The sequence below is a fragment of the Pogona vitticeps genome, chromosome 7 (genome assembly GCF_051106095.1).
Source record: "Pogona vitticeps strain Pit_001003342236 chromosome 7, PviZW2.1, whole genome shotgun sequence".
NCBI classification, from domain to species: domain Eukaryota; kingdom Metazoa; phylum Chordata; class Lepidosauria; order Squamata; family Agamidae; genus Pogona; species Pogona vitticeps.
The window spans coordinates 33,388,361-33,416,221 of NC_135789.1; the positions used below are offsets into that span (position 1 = coordinate 33,388,361).

At 58.8% G+C, this 27,861-nt stretch overlaps 1 protein-coding gene across 2 annotated transcripts in view; it reads left to right on the forward strand.

The window, feature by feature from the left end:
• The window catches only part of SMG6 (SMG6 nonsense mediated mRNA decay factor), a 62,224-nt gene that overhangs the window by 22,678 nt on the left and 11,685 nt on the right, over positions 1-27,861 (forward strand). Inside the window, exons 11-14 of one of the 2 annotated variants that reach the window (XM_072978708.2) lie at positions 5,587-5,703; positions 7,510-7,678; positions 18,631-18,832; positions 27,660-27,836. In XM_072978708.2, coding sequence (XP_072834809.2) covers positions 5,587-5,703; positions 7,510-7,678; positions 18,631-18,832; positions 27,660-27,836 — 665 coding nt within the window. The remainder of the gene's footprint in view (positions 1-5,586; positions 5,704-7,509; positions 7,679-18,630; positions 18,833-27,659; positions 27,837-27,861) is intronic. The other variant, XM_072978709.2, reaches the window with a different exon arrangement.

Below are 27,861 nucleotides of genomic sequence, written 5' to 3' on the forward strand. Positions count from 1 at the left end.
AGGCAGCCTTTGGGGCCCTGGGTGCCCCCCCCGGGGTGAAAGGAAGGGCCCCCCCTTAGTGAGAGGAAGGGGAGAGATTTCTCTCTCTCTCTCTCTCTCACGCACGCACACACGCACACACACACACACACACACACACACACACAGAGAGAGAGAGAGAGAGAGAGAGAGAGAGAGAGTTTGGATGGCACCTCCCCATCCTGTCCAAATCCTGCTGTCCTGGGCAGCACTGACTGGAGAGGATGATTGCAGTTCCAGATGTTTGAGGGAGCTGGTTTTGCAGGCTGAGGTGGTGCTGTTCTTTTGAGAGGGTGGGGTGGGGGGGGAACCCCAGATATTTTGTAGGGTCCTGTTTGGACATCCGGCGGTGGGGAGGGCTAGGAGTTCAGGGGGCGGACAAGCCGTGCCCGACCTCCAGGCTGCCTTCCTTGGCAACCCCCCCCCACCGCCCCCGCCACCCTCTTTCCTGTCGTCCTGGCATGGGGTGGAAATGGTTTCTCGGCCTGTTTGGGCTTCGGGGCCCTTTTCAGGAAATTTCTGAGAATAACACCTTCTAAAAACAGCAGCCTCTTTCCACCGATACTTCCGGGAAAAGGGCCGAGCTAATTTTAGCCCCGGCCCCAGCGGCGCCCGTTTCCGTTTCCAGGGGAAGGCGAGAGCGAGGCTGCCAGGCACATGCAGAGCCAGAGCGGGTGAGGGCGAGGGTCCGGTGGAGGTCCAGCCCCCTCTCCTCCCTCCTGAGGGGGGGGGAAGGCACACACGGTCCGTCCAGGCCTGCTGTTTGTGTGCCCTCCAAGAGGAGTGAGCCTGGCCAGGGGGGCTGTGGGGTGGAGGACCCCGGCCGGCCGGCTGGGCCGGTGGAGGCCATGCAGGCGCTGCCTGGCCCGGCTTCCTGTGCATGTCCCGGGCAGGCTGGCCCCGCGGCCATGGCTGGGAATATGTCGTTAATTTTTATACTTTCCCCTGTAAACCGTCGACCCTTTTTATGATGTCAGGAGGGATTCCTTAATTTTGCAGCTGCTTCCTGGTTACGTCAGAGGAGAGCCTCCTGTCCTGGAGCCAGGGACTTGAGCTCCCCGGTTGGGGGGGGAGGAGGCAAGGGCGGGGGGGGGGGACTAGCAAAGTGTTGAGTATCTAATAGCTTCCATGGGGAGGGTCGTGGCTGCGCTGTGTTCTCGCCCCCCTCCCTCTTTCCACAGCCGGCTTCACCTGGCCCAGCTTGGGGGGAGGGGAAAAACCCAACAGGGGAGCCCCCCCCCCCCCGTGGTCCAGGCGTCCGCCTCCTGCACACGGGTAAGCCACAGAGCCTCTCCTTACGCCAGCTGGAAAGCGCAGGGAGACGGGAGGCTGAGGGTGCTGTTCAGACTCTCCCTTTATACGGGGTGTTCCCCCCAGCACCCCACTTTCCACTTGGGGCCTTTGAGGGACCCACTTCTGCCCCAACCGGAGAGCGGGACCGGCCCCCAGTCATCCAGACGGGGCCCGTGTGCATCGAAGCCGCTCTGGGCCAAAACACCCTCTCTTGTCTCTCTTCGGAGGTGAGCCAGCCTGGCGCTCCAGGCCAGCAGGAGGAGAGCAGGGGGCCCAGGATTGCTGCCCCCCCCACTAAAAAAAAGATTCCACCACCCAGAGGGGGGAAGAGGCACTTTGGGGGCTCCCCCAAATCCCAGGTGCCAGGGGAGTGGGGGAGGGAGGATCTCCCTGACTAGACTGGGGGCTTCCGCACGGCCTCTGCTGAACCCGAGGGTCATCTGCTGCCCCCCCCACCTTCTTTTTTCCCCCTAAGGGAAGCTGAGTGGGTGCTTTTTGGGGCCAGAGGAGACCAGCTCGCCAAGGGGGCAGGGGGTGCACGGTGAGGAGGGGGCCGAACGGAGGTGGGGGGCTTCAGGCTTCCATCTCCTCCACCTCATTTACCGCAACGGCTAGGCCTGCTTCCCTTGCCCTCCCCTCAGTCTCTGCATCTTTGCCACGGCCCCACGCATGAGCAGAAGGTCCAGCTAGGTGACCCCTGGCGTCCCTCCACCCCTTTGAGAACGAAGCCTCTTCTGTCGTCTCCTCCTTCCTTCGGCTGGAGGTGACCAGACGCTCGGCCTTGTTTTGCAGGGACGTTCTCCCTTTGAGGAGCGGGGTGGGGCTGGGCCCCTGTCTTGGTCTGCAAAAGAAGCCCCCCCCCCAGCTGGAGCACTTCCTTCTCGCCCTGCCCCACCTCTGGCCAGCTGTGGGGCTTGCATTCCTGTCTGGCTGGCCTCCCTCCTCCCTTCCCTTCTCTCTCCGTGTGTGTGTGTGCGTGCGTGCATGCACATTGTTGTCTGCTGCATCACCGACCACCACCACCACCACTGTCCTCCTCACGCTGTGCTCTTTTCCTCTCCTGTCTTGTTCCTGCAGGAAGCCCCACTGGGTGTCTGGGGCGGAGGGGAGGCCCTGCCCCGGTGCCAGCCTCGTCTGGCCAGGGGTGACTCACCAAGCCATAAGTGTCCAAGGGCAGCCCTCTCGAGCTCCAGGTGGTCAGGCCTGGGGGCGGGCGAGGGAGACCGGCTGGCCGGCCGGCGGACCGTCAGGTGGCTTCCTGCCATGCCCCACCAGCTGTGGGGAGCGGAGTCTGCCCTCCGTTTGTGCTCAGCTGCTGGTGAAACACCAGGGCAGCAGCTGCTCCACAGGCGAGGGCTGCACGCGCACACGCACCCCGTGGTGGATCTCTGTGCCCCGCTAGACCTGGGCAGAAGCGCTCCGAGCCCCTTGCCAAACGAGAGGAGGGTCCCATGGGGCGGAGGCCCCCCTGCGGTTTGAGCAGCTGCCGGCCCCTGGGCGCTGCCTAGATTTGGGCTCACGGGTGGGGACCTTCGGCCTCTCTTCTCCCTGCTTCCATTTGTTTTTTTTAAAAGTCTGCTCGTTTGTACAGGCCTTCTTTTAGAACAGTCCCCACATCTTGCTTTGGGTAGGCCTCTCTCCCTCTGGAGTCCCACGTCCAGAAGGCCATCCCCTCCGAAAAAACAAAACAAAACAAAAACCCCCACCCAACCCCCGTCTCAGGCGGTTCTCTTTCTAAGATTTCTAGGGTAACTTCTTCTCGACCTGGAGTCCTGTGAAATCCAAAAGACGGCACAGCTTTCTATCAGCCTCATTCAGTTGGGGCCAGAGGCCGTGCTTCACGGACCCCCCCCCCCCAAAAAAAAATCCCGTCTGGCCCAGAGGCAGTAACGAGGCTGTAGCCCCATCCAGTGGAAGGCTGTTCTGGAGGTCGGTCAAGCCAGTGCCAGCGCCCCCGCCCCCCCCCCCGCCCTGTGCCCACCAGAGCAGGCAGTGCTGTGGCTCTTTTCCGCTGGGATGGGACGGTGTGCTGTCAGCCAGCTTTTTTAGGGCAGAGAGGTGGGCTGGTGGGACCATCCCTGCTCCCTATTTCCCAGCCCTTTTCCCCTTGCGTGCCCACCTGGTGGTCGCCCCAGCCCCAGCCCCAGCCCCAGCCCCAGCCACACACACACACACACACACACACACACACACACACACACACACACACACACACACACACACACACACACACACACACACACACACACACACACACACACACACACACACACACACACACACACACACACACACACACACACACACACACACACACACACACACACACACACACACACACACACACACACACACACACACCCTCCGGCCAGTCAGGGAGGGAGGAAGAAAGAGGGGAATCATGTTTATCACTTTTCCTGGAGATTATCTGCTTAAGCGCTCCTTGACAGTTACAATAACAAGGACCGGGACTCTCTCGGATTCCCAGCAGAGAAAGGGGACCCTGGGCCGTGGCGGACGGCCGCTGAAAGATGCATCGTGCTAATTGGAATCGCATAACATCCGGCCACATGGCGGCCCCGCTCCTGGCCGCGGCGGCGCTTCCTGAGCCCCACAACTTTTGACGACAGTTGGTTTATGTTTTCCATGAATATTATGTTCTCTGGGAAACCGGGAACAACGCCTCTTGGCGGGCACGAGGCAGCCCAGGTAGAGGAGGGCCGGAAGCCGGAACCGCCCTGGGGCTTGGGATCGATGGCAGCGGGGCAGGGACGAGGCGCGAGGAAGGAACCACCCCCACCCCGACACACAAGCCACCCCTTCTTCCGGGCTGCCAAAATCGGGCCCTGCCTTCGGTTAGAAAATTGTTCTCGTTATTTACTTGTTGAGCGGAAACCGAGGGTGGGCTGGCCGGCCGGCCGTGCAGGGCCGCCTTGATCTCATTGAAAGGCACGGCCTCCTCCCTCTCCCTGGACTCGGCTGGATTGGGTGGGTGAGCGTTCCCATCTGGGAGGGGGGCACGCAGCCTCCACTGTGCCCCCTTCTGAGTTTCAAAGAAGGGTTTCTTCTCAGCCGGGGGGTCCTGTGAGACTCTGAAGGTGGCGTGGTTTCACACTCTCTCCAGACGGAGCCCTGCTTTGCTTTTATATCTCAGGGTGGGGGGGAGGTCTTTGGTCCCTTTTGCTGGGGGGGGGGTTTGCCAGGAGGGAAGCTTTCTTCCGCAGCTTTCTCTGCCTCGTGGTGGGGATTAAGCCAGATGTCTTGGACGGGTTCAGGTCTCCTGCCTACCGCCATGTGGCATCTGTGTGGCGGCCTGGGTTACCCCCCCCTGCAGTCTTGTTCTGGGGCCGTGTTAGCACCACGCGAAAAACCAGGATGCGGGAGCTCTCCCGCCTCGTCTGCCCCCTCCGCTCGTGGGCGTGAGAAATTCAAAGGCCAGGCTTAGAATCACTTAGCAAGATGAGAAGGGCTGTTGGAAACAGGATCCGACCGAGGCAGACGCCACCCTGCAGGGCTCTGTGTGTGTCCCGTGAGTCGGCTGGCCGTGAGCTCAAGAACGCCGAGGTTGGGCAGAGCGCGAGAGGTTCAGTGCTCTCTGCCCCCAGTCTTTTGGGGCCTGTTTATGTGTGTTTGTGTGTGTCTTTGTGTGTGTGTGTGTGAGAGAGAGAGAGAGACGGCAGTCACCATCCATTCCTTGACCTCAATGATGAGCTTTCCTGTCACCTTTGAGTCAGGACTCTAAAGCCCTCGGCTCTTACTCAGGCCTCGACAGGCTGTGTCGGATGGGACGCCTGATCCCCTCGATTCCGCCCGTAATGCTTTAAAGCCAGCCCCTCAATTATAACGTGAACCTATTTGGGGGTGATAACGAGAGGCTGGTCCTCGATCCAGCAGGAAAGCCTGTGTGTGGGCAACCCACGGACCGCGCAGCCCGGCTCCTGGGGCCCTTCCTTGGCGGGGAGCCCCACACCATTAGTTGCCCCCCAGAAGGCAGGGGTGGGGGTTGTGAAGTGGCCTCTGCCGGGAGTCGCGCACCCTTGTCCTCCCTTTTGGCCCGAGAGCCCACCTGGCCCCAAGGGAGCCAACCAGAGGAGGAGGATCCCTGCTGCCTGGGCTGGGGATGGCCAGAGAGAGAGGCACAGCTATGGGTGGGTCCCGGGTGGCCTTGGGCCCTCCCTCCTTCTCTCCCTCCCTCTCTCCATCCCCTCCTGGTTGTGGGGCTGTGGGGCCGATGCTCACCTGCCTCTTCTCCCCCCCCCCCCCCGCCTCCCACAGAGTGCCTGTCGGAGGACTGCCGTTCGGTGATCCAGGAACAGGCCACGGCCCTGGGGCTCGCCATGTTCTCCCTCCTGGTCAAGCGCTGCACCAGCCTGCTGCGGGACGTCGCCCTGGGTGAGTTGGGGGGGCCAGGAGGCTGACCTTGGCCTCGCTGGGGGGGAGCGGGGGGCGGAAGGGGGCGCAGATCCTACTGCAGCTTCCCTGCCAGGAGGGCCGCAGTCACCGGCACCCGGCCTGGGCCCCCTCGGCGTCGCTGGCCACGCATGCGAGACCCCAGGGTGGCCTGCCTTCTGCTCACCTCCCCCCCCCATTCCAAGGGAGGTTCTGTGCCCCTCTTCGGATCCTCTGCCTCGGCTGTGATGGTGAAGGTGGCACCGCCCTCGCCACAAATACGCTCATCCCCAGTGTCTCCTGGGGGGGGGGGCAGAAGCTTCTAACGTCCGGTTCCTTCCAGGATCTGCAGTTGCTCTTTTTTTGGGGGGGAAGCTGCTCACATGTAGGATGATGGAAACACTGCCCCAAGGAGGAACAGGGCAAAGAGGAGCCCAGACCCTCAGGAGTGGAGGGGTGGGGGGGGTAGGGGAGGGAAGAAGAAGCCTTTGGTGCCATTCAGCCACACACACACACACACTCCCTCCCCATGACTAACCCGAGATGACTCGCGGCCTGGTTTCTTCTGCCCTGGCTGCGAAGTTTGGCAGCTTTGGGGGCCAGATGGGGGGGGGCGAGCAGGATCAGCGTTTCTGTCTGCCTCACCACCCCCACCCCTGGCACTGGGTCCTCGGAACCTGCCTTATTCCCCCATCATCATCATCATCTTTGGAGTTTCGGCTTTTTTTCACCTGGGAGAGGGGGTCCTTTCATCCTCTCTTGCCCTGTTCTCTCTCTGTTTGGAAATGCAGGGGATTTTTTCCTCAGGAGTTTTCTGCAGGCAAGGAAGTCACCCCCCCCCCGGCATCCCCACAACCTCCCCGAGGCATGTTCCTCCTCCTAACAGCAAGCATCTAGTCCTCATGGGCCTGAAGAAAAACGAGGAGCCTCTTTCTGCTCTATCAGCCCACATGTAGTGGGTTGTGGCAGAGAGAGCAAGAGTGCGGGCGATGGGTCTTGGAGTGGAAGGCGCTGGAGGTGGTCTCTGGGACCTCAGTCTGCCCTGGGAGGTGGTAGCCTCCCCCCCCCGCCTGCCCGCCCGCCATCGCTGACACCTCTTTGCTAGTCCTGCAAAGCGGCAACCACGCGGGCCTGTCTCGAAACCAGGCGGATGTCCTCGGTGGTGTCCGGTCCCCACAGCAGCTGGTAAAAATAAAGAAGCCCGGAGTCTGGCGGCCGCTTTTTAAAATTAGGCCTGTGTAGAGGTTTGCCTTAAAACCTCAGGGGGGGGGGCTGGAAGGAGCTCTGCAAGTGGGGAACCTCCAGAACACACACACACACACGCAACCCCCCCCTTGGGTTCCCATCAGCTCCTCCCAGCCCCAGAGATGGTAAGGAAGCCGGTCCCTCTGGGGGAGGCCTGGAGGAGACCAACCCCCCCCACCCCCACCCCATGGCTGGGTGGAAGTCATGCTGGGGGAGGGGAGAGAGGCTGGGAGCCCTCCCGAGGAATTTTCCCAAGGAGGGGGTTCTGGTTTGGGAGGGTTGCCAGCAAGCAGCCGTGCCCCCCTGCCCTGAAGGGGACCCCCAGTTTCCATGGCAGGCCCTGGCTCATCCTTGGGGGGGCAGCCTGTCTAGCCTAAGCCCCCTCAGTTTGCCCCCCCATACACACCTTTCCTTCTCACCCAGGAGAGTCTCCTCCGGTCTGGCCCTGAGCGCCGAGGGCCTGGGGGGTGGATGAGGTGTCCCTCGGGGAGGGGTGTCCATCCGGGGAGACCGTGCGTGCCATAACCAGCCCCCCCTTCCTCTTCCCCCCTTCCTCTTCCCCAGCAGCCACTCAGGGCCCGGACGGTGCCTCTGAAGACGACGGCATTAAAGTCTCTTCCCTGCCTGCAGACCTGAGGGAGCTTCTGCCCAGCGTCAAGGTCTGGTCGGACTGGATGCTCGGACACTCGGACACCTGGAACCCCCCGCCTAGTGCCTTGGAGCTGCCCCCATCGTATGTCCACTCACGGCGGGGTCGGGACGGGGCGGGCAGGCGGGCCTTTTCCCCCTCCTTTTAGCCCCAGAATGAGACAGCCCTCCCCAAAAGGAACTGGGGGGGGTCCCTCTCTTCCCCCCCCCCACTGAGTTTCTGCACAGGGTTTTTGTTTGTTTGAACCCTCACCCTCGTTCCTCAGCCCCCCCCCCCCACACTCTCCCTCAGCCCCTTCCTCCTAAGAAGCCAGGAGGGCTCACTTTCAACCAAGTTTTTTTTATTGTGTGTGTGTTTAGTCGTTTAGTCGTGTCCGACTCTTCGTGACCCCATGGACCAGAGCACGCCAGGCCCTCCTGTCTTCTACTGCCTCCCGGAGTTGTGTCAGGTTCATGTTGGTTGCTTCGCAGACACTGTCCAGCCATCTCATCCTCGGTCGTCCCCTTCTCCTCTTGCCATCACACTTTCCCAACATCAGGGTCTTTTCCAGGGAGTCTTTTCTTCTCATTAGATGGCCAAAGTACTGGAGCCTCAGCTTCAGGATCTGTCCTTCCAGTGAGCACTCAGGCTTGATTTCCTTTAGAACTGATAGGTTTGTTCTCCTTGCAGTCCAGGGGATTCTCAAGAGCCTCCTCCAGCACCACAATTCAAAGGCATCAATTCTTCGGCGGTCTGCTTTCTTTATGGTCCAGCTCTCACTTCCATACATCACGACAGGAAAAACCATAGCTTTGACTATTCGGACTTTTGTTGGCAAGGTGATGTCTCTGCTTTTCAAGATGCTGTCCAGATTTGTCATCGCTTTCCTCCCAAGAAGAAGGCGCCTTTTAATTTCAGGGCTGCTGTCTCCATCTGCAGTGATCATGGAGCCCAGGAAGATAAAATTTGACACTGCCTCCATATCTTCCCCTTCTATTTCCCAGGAGGTGATGGGACCAGTGGCCATGATCTTAGTTTTTTTGATGTTGAGTTTCAGACCGTTTTTTGCACTCTCCTCTTTCACTCTCATTACAAGGTTCTTTAATTCCTCCTCACTTTCTGCCATCAGAGTGGTATCATCTGCATATCGGAGGTTGTTGATATTTCTTCCGGCAATCTTAATTCCGGCTTGGGTTTCTTCCAGTCCAGCCTTCCGCATGATGTATTCTGCATATAAGTTAAATAAGCTGGGGGACAATATACAGCCTTGCCGTACTCCTTTCCCAATTTTGAACCACTCAGTTGTTCCATGACCAGTTCTAACTGTTGCTTCCTGTCCCACATATAGGTTTCTCAGGAGACAGATAAAGTGGTCAGGCACTCCCATTTCTTTAAGAACTTGCCATAGTTTGCTGTGGTCCACACAGTCAAAGGCTTTCGCATAGTCAATGAAGCAGAAGTAGATATTTTTCTGGAACTCTCTGGCTTTCTCCATAATCCAGCGCAAGTTAGCAATTTGGTCTCGAGTTCCTCTGCCTCTTCGGAATCCAGCTTGTACTTCTGGGAGTTCTCGGTCCACATACTGCTGAAGCCTACCTTGTAGGATTTTGAGCATAACCTTGCTAGCGTGCGAAATGAGTGCAATTGTACGGTAGTTGGAGCATTCTTTGGCACTGCCTTTCTTTGGGATTGGGATGTAGACTGATCTTTTCCAGTCCTCTGGCCACTGTTGAGTTTTCCAAACTTGCTGGCATATTGAATGTAGCACCTTAACAGCATCATCTTTCAAGCTTTTAAATAGTTCAACTGGAATGCCATCACCTCCACTGGCCTTGTTGTTAGCCAGGCTTTCTAAGGCCCACTTGACTTCGCTCTCCAGGATGTCTGGCTCAAGGTCAGCAACTACATTGTCTGGGTTGTCCGGGATATCCACATCTTTCTGATATAATTCCTCTGTGTATTCTTGCCACCTCTTCTTGACGTCTTCTGCTTCTGTTAGGTCCCTCCCATTTTTGTCTTTTATCATGTTCATCTTTGCGCAAAATGTTCCTCTAATATGTCCAATTTTCCTGAACAGATCTCTGGTCTTTCCTTTTCTGTTATCTTCCTCTATTTCTTTGCATTGTTCATTTAAGAAGGCCCTCTTGTCTCTCCTTGCTATTCTTTGGAAGTCTGAATTCAAGTTTCTGTAACTTTCCCTATCTCCCTTGCATTTTGCTTCCCTTCTCCTCTCTGCTATTTCTAAGGCCTCGTTGGACAGCCACTTTGCTTTCTTGCATTTCCTTTTCTTTGGGATGGTTTTCGTTGCTGCCTCCTGGACAATGTTACGAGCCTCTATCCAAAGTTCTTCAGGCACTCTGTCCACCAAATCTAGTTCCTTAAATCTGTTCTTTACTTCCACTGTGTATTCATAAGGGATTTGGTTTAGATTATACCTGAGTGGCCCAGTGGTTTTTCCTAATCTCTTCAGTCTAAGCTTGAATTTTGCTATGAGAAGCTGATGATCAGAACCGCAGTCAGCTCCAGGTCTTGTTTTTGCTGACTGTATAGAGCTTCTCCATCTTTGGCTGCAGAGAATATAATCAATCTGATTTCGATATTGCCCATCTGGTGATTTCCATGTATAGAGTCGCCTCTTGTGTTGTTGGAAAAGAGTGTTTGTGATGACCAGCTTATTCTCTTGACAAAACTCTATTAGCCTTTGTCCTGCTTCGTTCTGAACTCCAAGGCCAAACTTCCCTGTTGTTCCTTTTATCTCTTGGCTCCCTACTTTAGCATTCCAGTCCCCTAGAATGAGAAGAACATCTTTCTTTGGTGTCAGTTCTAGAAGGTGTTGTAAATCTTCATAGAATTGTTCAATTTCAGTCTCCTCAGCAATGCTGGTTGGTGCATAAACTTGGATTATTGTGATGTTGAATGGTCTGCCTTGGATTCGTATTGACATCATTCTATCATTTTTGAGATTGTATCCCATTACAGCTCTTCCCACTCTTTTGTTGACTATGAGGGCTACTCCATTCCTTCTAAGGGATTCTTGTCCACAATAGTAGATATGATAATCATCTGAGCTGAATTCGCCCATTCCTGTCCATTTTAGTTCACTGATGCCCAGGATGTCGATGTTTATTCTTGCCATCTCCTGTTTGACCACCTCCAGCTTCCCAGTGTTCATAGATCTTACATTCCAGGTTCCTATGCAGTATTTTTCTTTGCAGCATTGGATTTTCCTTTCACTTCCAGGCACGTCCACAGCTGAGCGTCCTTTCGGCTTTGGCCCAACCACTTCATTAGCTCTGGAGCTACTTGTACTTGTCCTCCGCTCTTCCTCAGTAGCATGTTGGACGCCTTCCGACCTGAGGGGCCCATCTTCCAGCGTCATATCTTTTAGCCTTTTGTTTCTGATCATGGGGCGTTCTTGGCAAAGATACTGGAGTGGCTTGCCATTTCCTACTCCAGGTGGATTGCGTTTAGTCGGAACTCTCCACTATGTCCTGTCCGTCTTGGGTGTCCCTGCACGGCATAGCCCATAGTTTCTCTGAGTTACTCAAGCCCCTTCGCCACGACAAGGCAGCAATCCATGAAGAAGTTTTTTTATTTCTACATGCATATTTGTTGATTCTGTTTCCGTCGCCAACTTTTCCTCTGGTAAGCACCAGGCGGGGCAGTCCGTACAGCTCTTTCCCTCCCTCCTGACCATCACAGCAACCCTGCGAGGTAGGCCAGGGTGAGAAGGGCTGGCTGGCCGGCCCCCGGTAGCCAGGGGAGGGGTTTTTGTAGCCCCCTTGAGGCTTCCGAGAACCACCTCTGGCTCCAGCCCTGCCGCTGTGCTGCCAGAGGGAAGCTCCTCTCCTCTCCTCTGCTGGCCCCCTTTCCTTGTTTGAGCCTCCCCACAGCCCTGCAAGGTGGGGGCGAGGCCGGGAGAGCGAGAGGCACTGGGGGGCGGGAAGCATGACCCCCCCCCCCGCAAGCCCCACGGTGGAGTTGGACCCCTGGACTCCATTCCCGGTCCAGCTCTCTCGGTCTCTTCCTGGTCTCTCTGTTATCTCGGGCGTGTCAGGGGTGGGGCTGGACTTGGGGGGGGGGGGACACACACGACCGTCTCCCTCTCTGCTCATTCTCCCTGCTGCCTCTGCCAGGCCTAAGGGCCATCATCCTTCCCTCCCCGCCCTTCACCCCCATCCTGTTCCTCCCCATGGGAGGAGATGGAAAAGGCTCTCCAGCAGGAGAGGGGGGGGCACATGCAGGATGGCCGTTCAGTCTCCCTCTTGTCTCTCTCTCTCTCTTGCTGCCATCACACACACACACACACACCCTTTATGCCTGCTTGTTCTTCTTTGGCGGCTGCTTTTTGTCCTTCTCCTCCTTCTTCTTCCCCGTTTTGGCTGAGGAAATGGAAATCTCGCGCAGGAAGTGCTGGGCCCCATTTTGGATGTGGGGGGAGACAGAAAGGATGGGTCTGTTTTCTGTTTGCTGGCTGCTGAGGGCCGGGGTGGGCGGGAGGGCGGCTGCGTGCGAATGGGAACCGTTGCCCATCTTTGGGCAGGAGCACAAGCCCCTCTGGGAGGCGCGCGCAGGCGCTCGGAGGAGCCCACTTCCTGCCACTCCCGGCTCCCTTCCCGAAGGGTTGCGGCCACGGCCACTCCGAGGGGAGCCTGGCCAGCCACCCAGATTTCTTCCTCCCGCTAGCCCCCCCACTCCCTTTCCACCACCCCCCACCTACCCCACCTTTGGGCGGAGGGACCCTGGAAGCAAGGGAGATTCGGCCAGCTGCTTCTCCCGGCTTCTTTTCGGGGGGACGGAGGTCACCCACCCCATGAGGTCAGTTCCCTTTTGACAAGTAGGGACGCTGGGAGAGAAATGGGGACTCACCTGCACCCCAGCAGCCAGTGGGTAAGAAAGGGAGGGAACAGCCCTCCCCAGTCCCCCCCACCAAGTTTCCCACCCCCACCTCCGAATGTTCAGTCTGCCCCTCTGGCCGGCTCTCCTGGCACTTTGTCCCCTTCTGTTGTCCCCGGGGGGGGAGCAGCGCGCAGCCACGGAAGGTCAGCTCCCCAGGACGCTCCCCGGGCATCTTTCTCCTCCCCGTGGCTTGCACGTGCTGTGGGTCGCCCCTGCACCCAAAGCCCCACAGCAGAGAACCTGGCCTTGCATGTGGATGCCCCCCCCCCGGTGCTCCTGCTCTCCCACCCACTGGACCTGAAGGGCCTTGGGCGGGTGAGGAACCTGGGTGGGGCCTCTGGCAACTCTTGCGTCTCCCCCCCCATATATACACACAGAGTGTAGGTGCAAGGGAACTAGAGTGCGCTTGTTGTGTGTGTGTGCGTGGCGGGGGTGTTCTTACTAGATTCCCTGAGGAAGGCAGGTCTGAATTTCCGGCCTCCCCACTTGAAGCACCCCCCCCCGCCTCCGTACTCCAGCAGCCTCTTCTCCCCCCCCCCAAGAAATCTGGCCTTGATTTGGCCCCTGTTTCCACTCTGTCCTCCTCCTCCTCCCCCCCCCGGCACCCCCTGGCTGGTCGGACTCCCCTGCCGCCCCTGCAGCTCGGTTCCCAGGGACCCCTCGCCCGTCTCCGAGGCCGGCTCAAAACGCAGCCGTGGCCGTTGCTGCTGCCGCTGCCGCCGCCGCGGCTGAGCTCGGCCCTGGTTGGGTTTATTGCTTTCAGCTGGTACTTGAACCCCGGTCTCGGGGCCTTGGAGCCGTTCCCAGGTTGAATCCCCGGAGCTTTCTCTGCAGCTGTATGACACTCGGCTGACCCTGAGCGAGGATAGGAAAATAGAACGGGTGCCAAGCCAGAGTCTCTTTCTCATTTGAGGCTGGCGGCCTGCCCATGACCAGGGTTACATAATGGGAAACATCGCTGGGGCTCCAGAGAGAGAGCGAGCGCTTGGCTTTTCCGCTGCCTGGCTAGGCTGCTGCCGTTGCCTCTGCCCGGGCCCTCCTTCCTCCCGGCCTCCTCCGCCACTCCGATGCTATATATCTTCCTAATTGGCCCAGGGACGCATTTATCACCCGCCTGGATTTTTCAGAGTCGTCCAAGGGGAAACAGGAGGGGGGGCCCCCTCTCTCACCACCGGCAGGGTTGGCCGTGGGGAGGGGGGGTTGGTGGGAGAGGAGAGGAAGGATGTGGCATTGCTTTCTCTCTCTCTTTCGCGCGCACACACACACGCCAGCTGTGGGGGGCGTGCAGGATTTTTGGGGGCTTGGGGAGGGTGCCGGCATTTCCTAAGGGCTCGGAAGGAAGCCTTACGTGATTGGGGGGGGCAGTTAGGTTAGCCAAGTGTGAGAAGCTGTTCTCACCTCTTTCCCCCCCTCCCAGTAAGAAAGGGGCAGCACCCCCAACACCCCTTGGCTCTGACGTGCACAGGAGGGTTGGTGTGTGTGGTGGTTCGTTCTTCCCCGAAGGAAGACGGTGCGGGTGTCCTCCTTCCACGTGTCCTTGGAGCCCCTCGCCCCTCGCTGTGGGATTCCACTTCCCTTCTTTCTTGACATGCAGGTATCAACCCAGGTTCCTGGCCCTAAACAGTGGCATTCAGTAAAAAAAAAAAATGCCTAGAGCCCTTCTTCTCCCCCCCCCCCCACGTGCGCAATGGTCACGCACGCACACCTGGAAAGGCGCCTCTTCTTGAAAGACACTCTCACCCCCTTTTTAGAGCATGTTTCCAGTCCCTGAGCCCCTCTTGCAAGGATCCAGCAGGACCGGAAGGGAGTCGGGCCAGAGGGTGAACCTTTGGTTTGTGTTTTTTTTTTGGGGGGGAGGGGAGGAGTGGGGGAGATGGGGCTTTAGGACCTCTTCCAGATTCTCTTCCTCCTCCTCCTCTCAGTCCCTGAACCTTGTGGTTTACATGCGTGGATTCCTCCACTCCGAAGCTGGTCTCTCAAGCACGTACCTGCCTCATCACCCGAGGAGGAGGAGGAGGAGGAAGGAAGCTGGTCGGCGGCATAAGGAGCCCCTCTCCTCCCATCTTAGAATTTTGTTCCATCTCGTTCAGGGCTGCCCCCTCTGGACAGCCCCCCCGGGAGGGGCATGGAAAAAGAGGAAAGCCCCCCATGTCTCCAGAGGTGGCTGCCTTTCAGGGCCACCCAGTTGCTTCCGCTTTATGGCAATTCTGTGAGTTAACGATTCCCCCCCCCCACGAGCGATCCTGTCGTGGAGGAGTCCGGCGCAGGTCTCGCCGAGGAAAAACCATGGCGTCCTTTACGGAGTCAGTCCATCTTACGGCCCGGCTTCCTCTTTTCCTGCTGCCTTCCATGTGTCATAGCACGGGTCTCTTCTCCAGGGAATCCTGTCTTCTTGGGATCTTCCCGAAGCGCGATAGCCTCGGCGACGTCTTTTTCCCTTCTAGCGAAACAGATTGATCCGCGATCCATGTGTGGGTCTCTCTGGCGGTCCCGGGTGCCTGTGCAGCTTTCCTCTCCTATACCTAGGGAGAATTGTCGTCGCTTTTGCCCTGTCGGTTTTTCTTCACTGGACAACGTCCGCAGTACCCCAGGGAGACCACAGTGGAGACGGATCTTGACCTCGGTCTCCGGGGGCACATCCTCACCCTTGAGAATTGCTCCCCCTTCGAAATCCCAGCCTTCTTCTGAGTTCTTGGCCATTTGGATTGACAGCTGAAACACCTTCAGTAATCTCAGTTTTTGAATCGTCAGCCGTTACCCGGCGGCAGCCATTCTTTCTGCCTTCTTAACCTTCCACTGTAGTCCCGCTCTTGCACTTCCTTCTTCGGTGTTCCTTTCGAACCAGCCAGACTTCTCTGTCTGCCTGGCTTATGTTGCTGACCTTTCTTTCCCCCATGTTCATTCCTCTCTTGGCCTCCCACGTCCACGGGGCCACCGCCCGAGAGCGCCTCCAGAATCCTCCACCCTCCTTCTTGTCCCAGTGAGGAAGGGGGGGTGGAAAGGGCTAGGTAGACCCACCCTCCCTGTCCAGGCCATCGGGGTGGGTTGTTCAAAGTCTGTGTGGGCGCCGGGGGGGGGGAGCACAGGGACAAGAGATTGTCAGAGGAGACGGAGGCGGATGCATCTCCCTCCCTCCCTCCCTCCCAGAGAGGGAGAGCAAAAGGGCCCGAGCGGTTTGCCATCTGGACCGCAGCGCAGGGCTGTTTCCACAGGGCACTTTCCGGGTTTGCTGTGCAGCTGCTGCTGGCGGTGGTGAGGGTCTGTGTGTGTGTGTGTGTGTGTGTGTGTGTGTGTGTGTGTGTGTTTAAACAGGCTGGTATTACACAGGAAATGGCCACCTTTGCGGGGGCCCCACAAGCCAGGAACATGGGGGGGGGGGTCATGCTGTTTTCGGTGGTGGCCCGCGTGCTGGTGTAGGAGAAGGCCCCGGGCCTGGCTTGTGCTCCCCACACACTCAACAGATGCATACATGCACGCACGCACCACGAGTCTTGCTCCGCACATAGGTTTAGGTCTCTGCAACCAGCCTTTTCTGCCCTTTCCCTGATTCCTTTCTCTTGGAGGCCCCCCCCCCAATCCGCCTTTCTGGGTCAGCCTGGCCGAGGGGAGCCCTGAGGCTCACCCACAGAGGGAGGTGAAATCCAGCCACCGTGCCTGGTTGGAGGGCAGCCTCCAACTCTTCCCACCCCACACCTTCCTAGAGAGCCAGGGGCACCCCCAGCACCCTCCCAAGGAGGCCCCCCCTGCTGCCCCCCCCATCCTTGTCATCCTAGATGGCCCAGAGCCAGGCTCTTCTCTCTGCAGCCGGGCCCCAAGGCTAGAAGGCCGAGGACTGTGGCCGGAGGCATTGGGGGGGGGCAGCGGCGGATAGGGGCCCTGCCTCTGTCATTTCCCTCCAGTGCGGATGGACTGACAGATGATGGCGATGGTGGCAGCAGCAGCAGCAGCAGCGGGTCGTAGGAAGTTCACTCTCTTTTAACCCTTATTGGGAAGCGCTCTGTCTCTCTCTGTCTCTCTCTCTCTCTCTTCTCTGTTGATCTTCACACTGGTCGAGCAGGGCTAAGCCGTTCCCATTACATCATGGGGACCCCCGGGCACCCACCGGTGCAGCCCCTGCTCCCCTCCGTTCCCCTGCCTTGTGTGCTTTTCCTCCACCCTTAAACGCTTCTGACAGCCAGAGCCTGCTCTCGGGACAAGGGGAGCGCTCAGCCTGCAGCCCTGGACAGCTTTGGGCCGGCTGGCCGAGGGCCCCGGGGCCCCTCCTGGCCTCCCTCCCTCCCTCCTTCCTTCCCTTCCTTCCTTCCTTCCTTCTGGCGGGTGGGTCGGCCGGCCGGCTGGCGGTTGTGGCGCAGGCGAGAGAGGGCTGGTGGTGTGCCGGGGCTGTGATTAATGGCCGCTCATTCCTCCCGGCTCCCAGGACGCTCTTGAAAACAAGATGTTTCGTTTCATGGCTGTGCTTCCTACACCCGCTGACGCCCCCCCCCCTCCTGTTCGCCCCAGCTCGGAGGTTGATTCCAGCAAATAAATGAGTACAGATTGTCCACCTGGAGCCACTTGCTTGGGATGGGGAGGGGGAAGAGGTCATGGGGAGGGGGGAGGCATGGTAGGAGCCCCCCTCTCCCTGTTTGTGCCCCCTTTCTCGTCGTACCTTCAGGCCTTGGGGCCCTCCCAGGGAATCTGAGCCCAGCTGGGCTCCCCTTCCCTTTGCCCGCTCCCCAGGTCCCCTTCCTCGAGAGTATCTCTGGCATGGGGCACGAGGCGCAGGGCTCCTGGGCTCTCTCTGCCTGCCTGGCACTCAGAGGGGCGCAGGCTGAGGTGGAATTTGTTTCTGAGGTTCTGAGATTTCGAAAGGGCTCCTTTCGGGGGCCCTTCCAGGTTTCACCTCTTTGCAACTCTGAAGGGGGAGGAAGTGGCACCCTCTGCGTTCTCACTCTCAGCCCTGTGGGCCCGCGAGGTGACACTTGTGCACGCACGCACGGCACGCCTCCTCGCCAAGGTGAGCTTGAGAGTGAAGTTGTGGCCAGAAGTGAAACCAACCTCGGCTCGGTGGGGCGTTGTTTCTCGTCAGAGCAATTCTGGGGCACAAAAAAGTCACAGAGAGAAGCGCCCCGCCTCTCGTTCTGGAGACGGCATAAGACCTCTGGGAATTTAACCAGCACGCTCGTGAAGCTGCCTAAGTTGGCAGCTGTCGCGACATCTTGTGGCAGTGAGTTCCTCCATCTCCATGCTGGATGAAGCCACCTTGCCTCTGATCTCTCTGGATTCTCCCACCGCTCAGCGTGGTGGGCTTGTACGATGAAAGAGAAAGGGGAGGGAAATCATCTGCGTTATTTTAGACACCTCTCATCTATCTCCCCTTACCAACCACCAACCCAGCTGAACTGCCCCAAATTTATAACTTTTTTTTTTTTTTTTTTTTTTGGTCAGGTAGTTGGAGGGCCGAGGAAGAGTGTCCGTTGCTGTGTTTAATGTGTGTGTGAAGGGCCTTGCCTTCCTCCCCTCCCGCAAAAGGGCTGAGGTTAATAATGAAACAAAGGCAAGCAAAAAAATTAGAAAAGAGACAAACCAGAACGTAAACCAACCAGTGGGAAGGCTTGCTCCTGACCCCTTGAACTGGAGGCGTTATGGGTGGAAACTAAATAAAAAGTATTTTTTTAAAAAAGGCAAAAACGTGGGGGCACCTTAAAGACTAACTTTTACGTTTTTTAATGTGAGCTTTTGTGGACAAGTCCACTTCCTCAGACGTAAGATCTAAGGTATTTTTGCTTAAATGCTTTCTGCTCCCTGGCCACTCAGCAGCCCCAGTCACACCTTGGGAAGGACAGCGAAGTCTCAGTCTGCCTTAAACACACACACACACATATACACACACACACAGGTGACACGGATAAAACTGTGGTTGGAAGGAAGTGGCAAAAAAAGGCTGGGGGGAGAGGGCCTGGAGGTGTGCTGCCAGCTGCCAGATTATTTGTTTATTTCTGGGACATCCAGAAATGTCTACATTCTACAATAAATAGAATCCTGCGGGCATTGAATCTGAAGTCCTGACAAAGGGGCGTCGGAAGTCGGCCAGGCGTCCCTTGAGGGCTTTTGGAGATTCTGGGGCCCTAAGCTGTCCCTTCTTGTCCCCTTTCCCCCCCCCACTCCCTTTGCCCCAGGGTCTCCGTGGACGTGTGGGCCACGCTGGCCGACTTCTGCAACATCCTGACGGCGGTGAACCAGTCGGAGGTGCCCCTGTACAAGGACCCGGACGAGGACCTGGTCTTGCTGAGCCTGGAGGAGGACCGCCTGCTCTCCGGCTTCGTCCCGCTGCTGGTTGCCCCTCAGGAGCCCTGCTACGTGGAGGAATCCTCGGACAAGGTCAGGGCCGGGCCACGGCACCTCCTCCTCCTCCTCCTCTTGCTGCCCTCCTCCTCCTCCTCCCCACCCCTCCCTCCCTCCCTCCAGGCTTTTTCTTCTTGGGAAGCAGATTTTGTGCAAACGGAACACGATTAAGTCATTGAGCAAAGGGTGTTAAGGGAAAATATTGACCTTTTAGCCGCTGACATCCCAGCTCTGTGTCATGAAACCATCACACACCCCCTCCTCCTGCTTGACTTCCTTTTGCTCTCTCTCTCTCTCTCTGTCTCTGTGTATATGTGAGAGAGTGTGCGCGCGAGAGAGAGCAAGAGAGAGCGCTGGCATGCTGTATATACGGTCATTTCCTCCCTTGTTTAAAGAGCGCAGCTTGCCTTGGCCCAGCGCCCCCGCTGCTCCAAATGGCTCTCGTCCGGCACCGATCAGCCTCCCCCCCCTGGCGTTCTCCTCTCACCCCCCTGCCCGCCCCCTCCCTCTCGTCCTGGCTGGCCGCAGGGCCCTGTGTGAGGAGGAAGCCGGTCGGGGCTATCTTTCTTCCTCTGGAAGCGGAGAGCGATAAGTGAGCTGACAGGGGAGCATCGGGCACCACTGCCTTGCGAGCCCAGTCAGCTGGTTGCAGAGGGGGGGGTAGGTGGGAGGGGAGGAGGTGATGGCGGTGTTGGTGGTGCCGGCGGTGGCTGCTGATGGAGGGGGCAGAGGGACGGACAGAGAGGGACGGACACTCTCACTTCCTCCTTCCTGCCCGCAGTCTCGCTTCCCTCTTCAAGGATTCCCACATTCTCCCTCCATGCGCACGCACGCACACACGCCAGCCTTGGCTTCTTCCTCTGCTGCCACCGTGACCCTCGTTCCCCCAGAAGATCTGAAACAGCCGCCCCCAAGGAGATGGGGGGGGGACAGCAGCGCCCAGCGATATTTGCCCCCAGCAGATGAGTAGACGGTGCCAGGGTTTGCCTCCAGATAAGCTGCCTACGGGAAATTCCAGGCATTGTCCGCTCTCCCGTTTCTGCCCACCCTCCAGAGCCTGGAGGGAGCGCGCCTTTTTATTATATGTAAATTTTTTCTGGTGTGCTTGGGATACGCCACCCACCCGGGCAGTGGGGCATGCTGGGAGTTGGAGTCCAGAAGCGTAACTTGGCGAATCACCCATTCCGTTTGGCAACATTAGGCGGGAGGGGGGACCACAGGGGCATCTGAACTGCTTGATAATCCCAACTTTCTTCCCTCTCTCCCCCCCCCCCCGTGATCCCAAGGTGGTGCGCGTGGTTCCCCCTGCTTTACCACCACCACCACCACCACCACCCTGTGCAGTAGAGGCCGAGGGAGAGACTGGCCCCCAGGGTTTCGTGGCCGCGTGGAGGCCTCGGATGTGGATCTCTTGCCGTGGCTGGCTGGACAGCGTAGTGGTTTCGGCCTCTGGCTTTGGAGCCAAAGTTTGGGGATTTGATTCTCAGTGATGGACTCAGTGGTCCATAGGGCCCCTCCCAGTTCTTCTGCAGTTCTAAGATGATATTGATGATGATGATGATGATGATGATGATTGCACTGCGTTGGCCATCCAGACATGACATGTTCCTCCCGGGGCAGTCCCAGGCCAGCCGAGGGACCCTGGCCAGGGTCGCGCCCTGCGGTGGTCCTGGCTCTGGGGCTCCCTCTGGCAGAGGAGAGGTTCACACTCTCTCGGGGCAGTCCTTGGGGGCTCTTCTTTGGGGAGGGGGCTCCTGCAGACTGAGCTGCCCCCCCCCCCGTGCTCCCCACAGGTTGACTTTCCATTTGGTTTAGAAGGGCTCCCAAGGACCAGTTTTGAGAAAGCCAGGCGCCCTCTCCCTCGGGGTCCCCCAGCCGGGCTGTGTTTTTCTCCTTTGCGGGGCAAACTGGGGAGAGCCCCTAGCCCCCTCCCCCCCCACCCGCCAGGATGCCCCCCCCTTCTCCTGCCCCGGCCCCTGTGCAGCAGGGGAAGCCCAGGGAGCCGTTGAGTCAGGTGTGAGTCCGGCTCTCGGCCTCCCGGGAGTCCCGTCGGCTCTGCCCTGACGAGCGGCCGTGGGCGCCCTGGGGGGGTCCGCCAGCTGGACGACGCTTCTTCCCTTGTCGTCCTCTCCCCCCCCCCCGCAGCAAAGCCTTTCTGGGGGCAAAGCCGAGCCAGCTGTCTCTCTCTGAGGCCACAAGCTCTCCGTGGCCTCAGGCGGCAAAGTTCCTGGGACCAGGCCTCAGCTGAAGTGCCCCCCCCCCAATTCTGGTTCTCTGACAGCGGGGGGGGGGAGGATGGGACTGGGGGGGACGTCGGATGTGCCTGAGCAGGGCTTGGCTGGTCCGTTCCGCTCCCTTGAGGACCGTTGTCGTGTCCTGCTGCTGCCAGAGCCCGTCACGCCCCTGGGAGAGGGCAGGGTTGCTCCCTCGCCCGTCCATCGCCTGATCTGGAGGGTCCCCCTGACCGGGAGGGACGGCAACCCCAGGGCAGGGGAAAGGGCCGGGGGGGGGCCTCTTCCCACTCGGACAGGGGTGAGGGGTGGGCTGCATTGAAAATTGGCCCAGAGGTTGGGGGGAGCTCCCTCCCAGAAGGAGCCCCCCTTGGGGGACGGAGGCAGGGTTTGGGGGCGCTGCTGCAAGGCCTGCTGTCGGTGCCAGAAGGGGGCAGTTTTGGTGGATGGCCGAAGCCGGGGCGCCCTGCCAGCTTGCCTTGGCCAGGCGCCAGCGCAGTGCAGATCGGGGGGGGGGGGGCAGGTGCGAAGCGACGGCTGTTCCGTCTTGTTCCCAAGCACCTACAGAAGCCTCCCGCTGGCGTCCTTCTGGGCGGTGTGTGTGTGTGTGTGTGTGTGTGTGTTTGTGTGTGTGGATTTGCAGCCTCCAGGAAGGAAACAGCTGCACAGGTAGATGGGGGGTGGGGGGGCGCGATGGGTTTGGGAGAGAGGGTGGGGAGGAAACGGCCCCCGGCAGGCAGGCAGCAACAACAGAGGAGGAGAGCGTCTTGCCTTGGGGAGGGAGGCAGGGGGGGAGCGAAGCAGCGTTCTTGTGCAGGTGTGTGGATGACACAAAGCAGACGGCCTGCCAGGGAGCCCCCCTACCCCACCTCTGGCAAACTCTGTGGGAGAAAAGAGCCAGCTGGGAGTGGCTGGGCAGAGGGGGAGAAGGGGTGGCTGCCCTGGCTCCTTAGCCTGGCAAGCTGCTGCCCCCCCAGGTGGAGTTTGGAGCCTGCCCCCCCTCCACCTGGCTTGACCCCTTGCAGGCGTGTGGGACTCGGGGGGGGGGGCAGGACGATAGGGCTTTCCTTCGGCCCGGAGGGTAGAGGGAACTGGGCAGGCGCCCTCCCCGACTGAGCAGCTCTGCAGACTCTGAGCAGGCCTGCAAGGAGACAGACGCACAGACGTGTATGTGTGTGCCAACCACCCACCATCCCTCTGGAAGGGCCATCCAGGGGGCGCGGGCGGGCGGGCGGGCGGGCGGGCGCCGGTCCCCTTCAAGCCACCCCCAGTGCAGCACTCCTCCGAGCAGGTGCGCCTCAAACCCTCCCGCGCACCCTCGGGCCCAGTGGCGATGGCCCTGCCTGCCTGGCTGGCTCTTTCTAGGGCAAGATTGGGGGGGGGCTCTCTCCGGCCAGGGCCCTCGGGGGGAGCCACACCGGACACGTCTTTCTCTTCTTCGGTGTTAGCTGACGTGGCAGCCCCTCTCGCTGGATCTTGGAGGCAATTAAGGGGAGATAAATTTCGCTTGGCAGAGGGAGCTGTCAAGCCATGAAGCAACCCTGCCCGCCCCCCCCTCCTGCGCTCTATTTGAAGTGGGGGCTGTGGGTCATGCCTGGTTTATTTGAAAGCGTGCCATCACCTCCAGCGAGTGAGCGGCTGATCCTTATCTGTCTCCCTCCCTCTCCCCCCCCCGCTTCCCTCAACAGGCAAGGGCAGAGCCCCAAGCAGTGACAGCTGGCGGCCGGCCAGCCCCTTCTCCAGACTGGGGGGGGGGGGCTGAGGAAGAGGCCGATGGGTGCTCCGAGGGGGGGGCCAAGAGAGAGAAAGAGAGATGAGCAAGAGGAAGGGAAGGAGAGGGCTGGTACTCAAGACATACACCCACTTCCCCGACAGGGAGGTTGGCAAGTCTGAGCCCCAGGTCCGGGTCTTGAGTCTTCGGTCCCAGCTTCCCCCCCCCCCCCGAGGAAAGAGGATGGGTTCCCAGTCCTTAGTCGAGTCTGGGTCATTTGGCAGTGGGGGGGGGGAGAACCAGCCACCAGTGGTGGGACTGGACAGCCAGTCCTGTGACTGGAGTTCCCCTCCCTGCACCTCGGTGTGTCGTTTCCCCCCCCCCATGTTGGGCACCTCCCTGCTTCTTTCTGGGTGGGTCAGTCTGGCAACAGGAGGGTTGAGGAAAAGCTCCCCCCCCCCCCGAGGAGAAGAGGCACCTTTGGCTTTTTGGGCTGGAGAATGCAAGGTGATGGGGCAGAATGAGTCAGCCTCAAGATTCAGTATGTTGGGGGGGGGCGCCACGACCATGAAGCCCAGGATAGATTGAGTTTGGGGAGGGGGCGAGCTCCTGCTCTAGATCTTCCCCCACCCCCAAGAAACATGGGGATTGGCAGGGAAGAGGAAGGGAAAGGCAGATGGGCTGGGAGGGGGAAGGTGATGGGGATGATGGCCCTTGTAGCTCAGCCTGCCCAGCAGGCAGCAGGCGATGACCTCTGTCCTGTTGCAAGCCCCGGGGAGGTCTGGCGCTGGCTGATGGGGCCACGGTGTGTCTGTGGCCCTCGGTGGGGGGCTCGTTGCCCAAGCTCTGAAGTAGCCACTGACGGATGTGCCCAGTCTCTGAAGGGGTCGAAGGCCACTTCTAAGCAGCTGTTCTTTACCTTTGGACTCCAGGAACCCCAGTGATGGGGTGAATTATTATTACTATTAGTATTAGTATTATTAGTATTATTTGTATTGTATTATTATTATTATTACTGTATTACCATTATCATCATTAAGGAAGAAAAAGTGCTGCTGGAAGGGGCGCAGATTTGCCTCTGAAAGTGAGGGAGTCACTCTGCGTGCCTGTGTTTTTCTCTGGGGGGGCTCCTTTGAGCTCCTCTCCTCTCTTGGATGTACTTCAAGGAAATCTCCAGAGGAAAGGGGAAGGGGGGGATGATGCCTCTGGCTTGACGGGGGAAAGAGGAGGAGGGAGGAGGATTGCACCTGGGTGGGTGCTGGGGGGGTGGGGGGGAGGAAGGCCAGGGTCACCAAAAGGGAACTTTGTGAAAGGGGTGGCCGCTGGTCCCCTGGCCTGGTCAGGGTGCCCTGGTCGTTCGTTCGGTCGGTCGGCAGGCACCTCCATGAGTACTGGCTTCTTGCTAAGGAGAGCCTGCTTTCCTCTGAGCACCAGGAGGTGACCCAAGAGAGGAGAAGTCTCCCTCCACACCTGGCGCTCTCAGGCATAGCTGTGTGTCGGCCTTTTGCTTTGAGCTGGGAGGTCCCCAGACCCTTCCCCTCCTCTCCCCCCCCCCGCCGGAATGGCCTTTATTCAAAGTGGCAACTGGGCTCTTGAGTGTGTCTCGTTTTCCTTTTTCCCAGCCTGCCATCCCGGATCTCCCCTGATTTGGGAAGCCAAGCGCAGGGTCCCGCCAGGTTAGCCTTTGGGTGGGAGGAGGGCCCGTTGGAGCTGAGGGAGCCGGGGGGCTAGAGGGATGCCCAGGGCCCGGCTCGGTCGGAGGCTGCTTCCGATGTTCCTGCAGATAAGATAGTGACTTTGGACCCTCGGGGGGGGGGATGAAAATGGGTGTGTGCAAACCTGTCTGAAACATTGGGGAGGGGGTTATGATGGCACAGCCTTCTTGGCTTCAGTGCCCACTGCGGTGCCCCCTCTCTGATTTTCCAGGGATGCAAGGGGGGCGTTCATTCCTGTTGGGAATTCACACACACACACACACACACACACACACACACACACACCACCCTCCTCTGCTCCCTCCATCTTGCCCCAATGAGTGGGGTAGGAGAACCACCCCGTTGCTCATACCCCACCCCACCCCCACCCGCTGGCTCCTCGGCATCAGCGTCCTGCTGGGACTTGCGGCTCGCTCAGAGAAGAAGCTCCTGGGTTGACAAACGAGGTGTCATCCTTGAAAAGAGAGGCTTCTGATTTCGCGGGGGGGGGGCAGCTGCACAGAAGCAGATCTTGAGCTCACATGCCTTGCTCAGGGGAATAAGGGATGAGGGGAGAAGCCTCCTGGGCTTCCCAAGGGGGTCCCGGGCATGGTGGGAAGCCCCCCCCACACACACACACCCTGTTGTCTTTTCCTCCGTGGAGGCCTCAGGGCGCTCCGGGATGCTGCACTGGGACTGTCCTTTTTTCTGCCTGGCCCAGGCTGCGTGAACGGCTGGTCTCGTGGCTTGCTGGTGTCCCCCCCTCCCTCCCTCCCCATTTGGGCTTTCTGGTGGCCGACAGGTCGTTCGTAGGAGTCTCTGCAGCTGCCGTTGGGGAGCAGCCCGGGATAGCCCTCTGCCTTGCTCCGCGCCATCCGCGCCGTCTTAGAGGGAAGGATGGCTGGGCGTTTGGGTGGATTCCTCTGAAGGACCGGTTTTCAACATGGCCCTTTGCCCCAGAGGCCCGATGGCAAGGGCTTTGAAGCCGATCTGGCACGTTTTTTAAAATTCTACTAAAGAAAATGAATAAGGACAACGCTAACATAATAGGTGTATAGAGACAATACAATACATCTATAATTCCCCTCCTGTGCCGCCCTCACCCTCGGGACTAGGTAACCAAAACATCCTTTTAATCCCTTTTCACCCCATTCCACTCAAAATATGCATGGATCCTTCTGCTGGCTTAGGACCTTTCTCTTTCACAAAGACATGTTTCAGATATAAATTCCATACCTCTTTAAAATCATTATATTTTGTCATTCCCCTTCTTGCTATCATTTCATGAATCGCTAAACTCCACATTTCTTTGTGCCAATCTTCAAGATCAATTGGCTTATCGCTTTTCCAATTCTTTGCAAATATTAGTTTTGCTGCTGTGACCATTATAATGATTAACTCTTTCTGTTCTTTTTTTAATGTGGCCATTCTTAATTATATTTAATAAGGCAATAATTGGTGATATTTGAATATTATATCCAACAATTTCTCTAATTTCTTTAGAAACCAGGGCCCATTCTTTCTTTCTTGTTTCACAAGCCCACCACATATGCATAGAGACCCCTTTTTCTTATTTTACATCTCCAGCATTGAGATGGTCCATTTTTATTTATAACTGAACATTTAGTTTGAAGAAAGCCAGATTAAAAATAATCTTTACAAGCAGGCTGAGAATGTTCTTTAAAAGCCCATTTTACAATCTTCTCTAAAAGAGGGGGAACAAAACTCGATCCTAGGGGCCAAAATACTTCCAGAGGCCGTTCGGAGGTCTAGAAGAGATCTTGGACTATAACTCCCAGAATCCCCTAGCGGGCAGGAGAGGGTCGTGGGAGTCCATCGGGGCAAAAGCAGGACTTCCTCTGGTGTCAAGGTTTCCAGCCTCCCAAGTCTTCCCTGCCAGGAGATTGGGGGGAGTCTTGCCGGGGGGGGGGGTTAAGACCAGGTCTGGGAAAACCAAGGCCCTCCTTGCTGGCGCCCCACAGACGGGCCAGGCTGGAGAAGCAGAAACTCAGTGGCTCTCTGGACACCCACATCCCTTTTGCAGCTGGCCAGCTGTGGGCCCCCCCCCCAGCCTCCCTGAGCCCCGGGGCTTGGAAGGGGTGAGCGGAGGCTGGCCCTGCCCGGCCATTCCTTCCCGGCTGGCTGGATTGGCCACCTTCGCGGAGTTGCCTGTGGAGTGTTTGCGCCGCTGCTTGAGATTTGGGGCAAGGATGTGCGGGGGGGGGGGGAGAAACGCTTTTGAGCCGGAGGCATCGCATCAACCTTTCCCTGAACTCCCGAAGTGAAAAAGAAGCCGCTCCCCATCCGTGTCTTTCGCTCGCTTGCCCGCCCGCCCTCCTGCCTTCCCCCTCCTCCTCCTCCTGCTGCTCTGCTTCCCCCCAGCCCTGGTCCTGTCTGGCCAGCGGTTGCGCCAAGGACGAGATCATCTCATCTTGTTGCAGGGGAAGGAGCAGGACTCTTCCCCCCCCCAGCATCCACACTGCCGCCCGATCCCCCCCACCTCCTCCTCCAGCGCAGCTGGACCGCAGGCAAGAACGCCAGTGAGCGGAGGGGATCCGTGCCTTCTTCCTCTCCCTTCTCCCCCCCCCTTGTGTTCCCTTGCGGCCACACCCTGACTCTTCAACCTCTGGAATGGGTTTGAAGCCAAGCCCCTGCACACCTCGGGAGGAGGAACGCAGGGGCGTCCATGTCGGGGGTTCAGGAAGCCCCTGCTAGCCAAGGCCAGAGCAGGAGCAGCTGGAAAGTGCAGACATGCGCGCGCGCACATCCTTCCCCAGCCTTCCAGGGCAGCTTGGCAGGAAGGGAAGGCTCTCCCTCGGCCCCCTTTTGCTCACGGAAGGTCCTCCGGGTTGGGATCTGGCCGGGACCCTTACGGATCGTTTTGGGGGGTGCCTGTTTTGCCCCACGAGCAGCGGACGGTCCCTCTGGCCATGCCAACGGGCACCCCCAGGGCAGAATCAGTCAAGGGGGTGGACAGTGGAGAAGCTGCCTGGCCAGGGAATGTGGGGTGGGGGGTTTGTGGGGGGGAAGCTCCTGCTTTCCCTCATCTGCTGGGCTGAGGGGAGGGAGGGGGGAGAGGTGGACAGCCTGGGATACCACTTGCTCCATGGCTCCGGGGGGGGTGGCCACCAGGATTTGCCCTTCCTGCAGAGGTGCTCCTGACACCCCCCTCTTCTCTTCCTCCCCTCTTCTCTTCCCCCCCCCCCCCCGGGGCCTGGCTCCTTTAGGTTATTGCGGCCGACTGCAAACGGATCACGGTGCTGAAGTATTTCCTGGAAGCCCTCTGTGGCCAAGAGGAGCCCTTGCTGGCATTCAAGGGTGGAAAGTATGTGTCCGTGGCCCCCGTCCCAGACGCCATGGGAAAGGAAGCGCCGCGCCAAGAGGGGAAACAACGGGAAGATCAGGTACCGGACAGGCTGGGGAGGGGGG